The following is a 1,699-nucleotide window of genomic DNA, read 5'->3' on the forward strand; positions in this document are numbered from 1 at the left end:
GGCCCCTGGATGTCTGGTGGCCTCTGGATGTCTGGAGGGCCCTGAATGTCTGGAGGCCCCTGGATGTCTGGAGTTTTCTTTGCTTTGATGTCTTATAATTCTAGATCTAGAGGTTTAACATAGAAAACTAATGTAGAGTGAACCCTCTGAGTTTTTAAATCAGTCTGCAGCCAAGCTGCTCTGGAGGTTAAACAGTCAGATATTATCAGGATTTATTAGGTAAAATATCATCAAATGTTCTTATTTCATAGCTTCATAACCTTTGACCTTCTGTCCTCTGGTCTGTTTCACAGCTTCAGGCCCAGATCAGCTCAGCAGAAACATTAAATCAGGGAAACATGGACTGAATCTGCTTTGCATTGTTCCCACAATGATATAGAATTATCTGATTAAATATTAGATTCTTGATGAGTTGTTGTTGTACGTTGTTCCAAGATCTTGTTCAATGTGCCGTTTGGTAACTGTGAGCCCCCCAAAGGTCGCTGCACGGCCCTGAAGGGGAAAACATTCAAACATGATGGAAAGATGAAAAAGTTGGTTTTATATAATACTGCTTCTGTAAGTACAGAGACATGAAAACTAACAAAGCAGTTGTCCCACCACTGCCTTTATGTTTTGAATGATCAGAGTGACAGGCCGCACTTTTCAGTGTGCTTTCTGTCAGCGCGTCATGCAGGTCTGCTCTGCTGTCTGCAGTGGTTCCTCCGGGCAGCGTGGCTCCCGGCGTGGCAGTGGGCCCCAGCACCCCGGGGGGCGTCCAGGCGCTGCGCCGGTCTCCCAGTATGGAGCCCAGTCTGGATGACAGTCCCAGTAAGGTTCCGAAGAGCTGGAGCTTTGGGGAGCGCAGCCGGACCCGGCAGGCCTTCAGGATCCGGGGAGCAGCGTCCCGCCAGAACTCTGAAGGTGAGGCAGGTTGACCTCAAAGTGCTGCGCACCGTGTGGCCACCGGGGGGCGACAGCTGCGTCTCAGCACACCAGGTTATCCCAGAGTCGGCAAAACTACAGTGAAAAATGTAAAGAAATATTTTCATTCATAGAGCCTCATGGAGAAATAATGTGCTCATTTTTCAAAGTCATATCTGTATCATATTTCATCAATTCATAAATTACGTTGTAATTTATGAATATCATGTCAGTTTGCATATTAGTTAAATATTTAGCCTGGACCTAAACATTTAGTTCCCAGCTAAATATTTAACTAGCAACATAAAGATTTATCAGTCTTACAGCTAAATATTTAGTTAAAAAGCTAAAAAAAAAAAAAGTGTTTTAAAAATAAATATTTGAATCTGAAATTTAAATGTTTAATTTGAAAATAAATATTTTGTTTGTTACTAAATGTTCAGTTTGGATACTAAATATTTAGCTTCCTAACTACTAAATGTTGAAGTTGCAAGTTAAATAGTTATTAGTCTAAATATTTAAATGGTGATGTTTAGTTTGTAACTCTATTTAATATTATTTATTCATGAATAACATGGTGAAAATATGACCATGAAAAATGAACACCCACATTTTTTCTCCATGAGAGCCTCAATAAATAAAACAAAATCGATACCAATGTGACCCGACCCTGAACCTTTATGATGCTGTTTCTGATTGGTTGGCAGAGCCGTAGATCTGTTAGTGCTCTGATGAAGCTGTTTCCTTTTCCTCTGATGAAGCTGTTTCCTCTTCCTCTGATGAAGCTGTTTCCTCT

At 41.2% G+C, this 1,699-nt stretch overlaps 1 protein-coding gene across 1 annotated transcript in view; it reads left to right on the top strand.

Annotated features, from left to right (window-relative positions):
* kcnq2b (potassium voltage-gated channel, KQT-like subfamily, member 2b) overlaps positions 1-1,699 on the top strand; it is a 23,745-nt gene that overhangs the window by 11,926 nt on the left and 10,120 nt on the right. The window contains 1 exon segment of the mRNA XM_008402480.2: positions 697-903. Within this exon segment, the coding sequence (XP_008400702.2) occupies positions 697-903 (207 nt within the window).

This window comes from Poecilia reticulata, unplaced genomic scaffold (assembly GCF_000633615.1).
Source record: "Poecilia reticulata strain Guanapo unplaced genomic scaffold, Guppy_female_1.0+MT scaffold_233, whole genome shotgun sequence".
NCBI classification, from domain to species: Eukaryota; Metazoa; Chordata; class Actinopteri; order Cyprinodontiformes; family Poeciliidae; genus Poecilia; species Poecilia reticulata.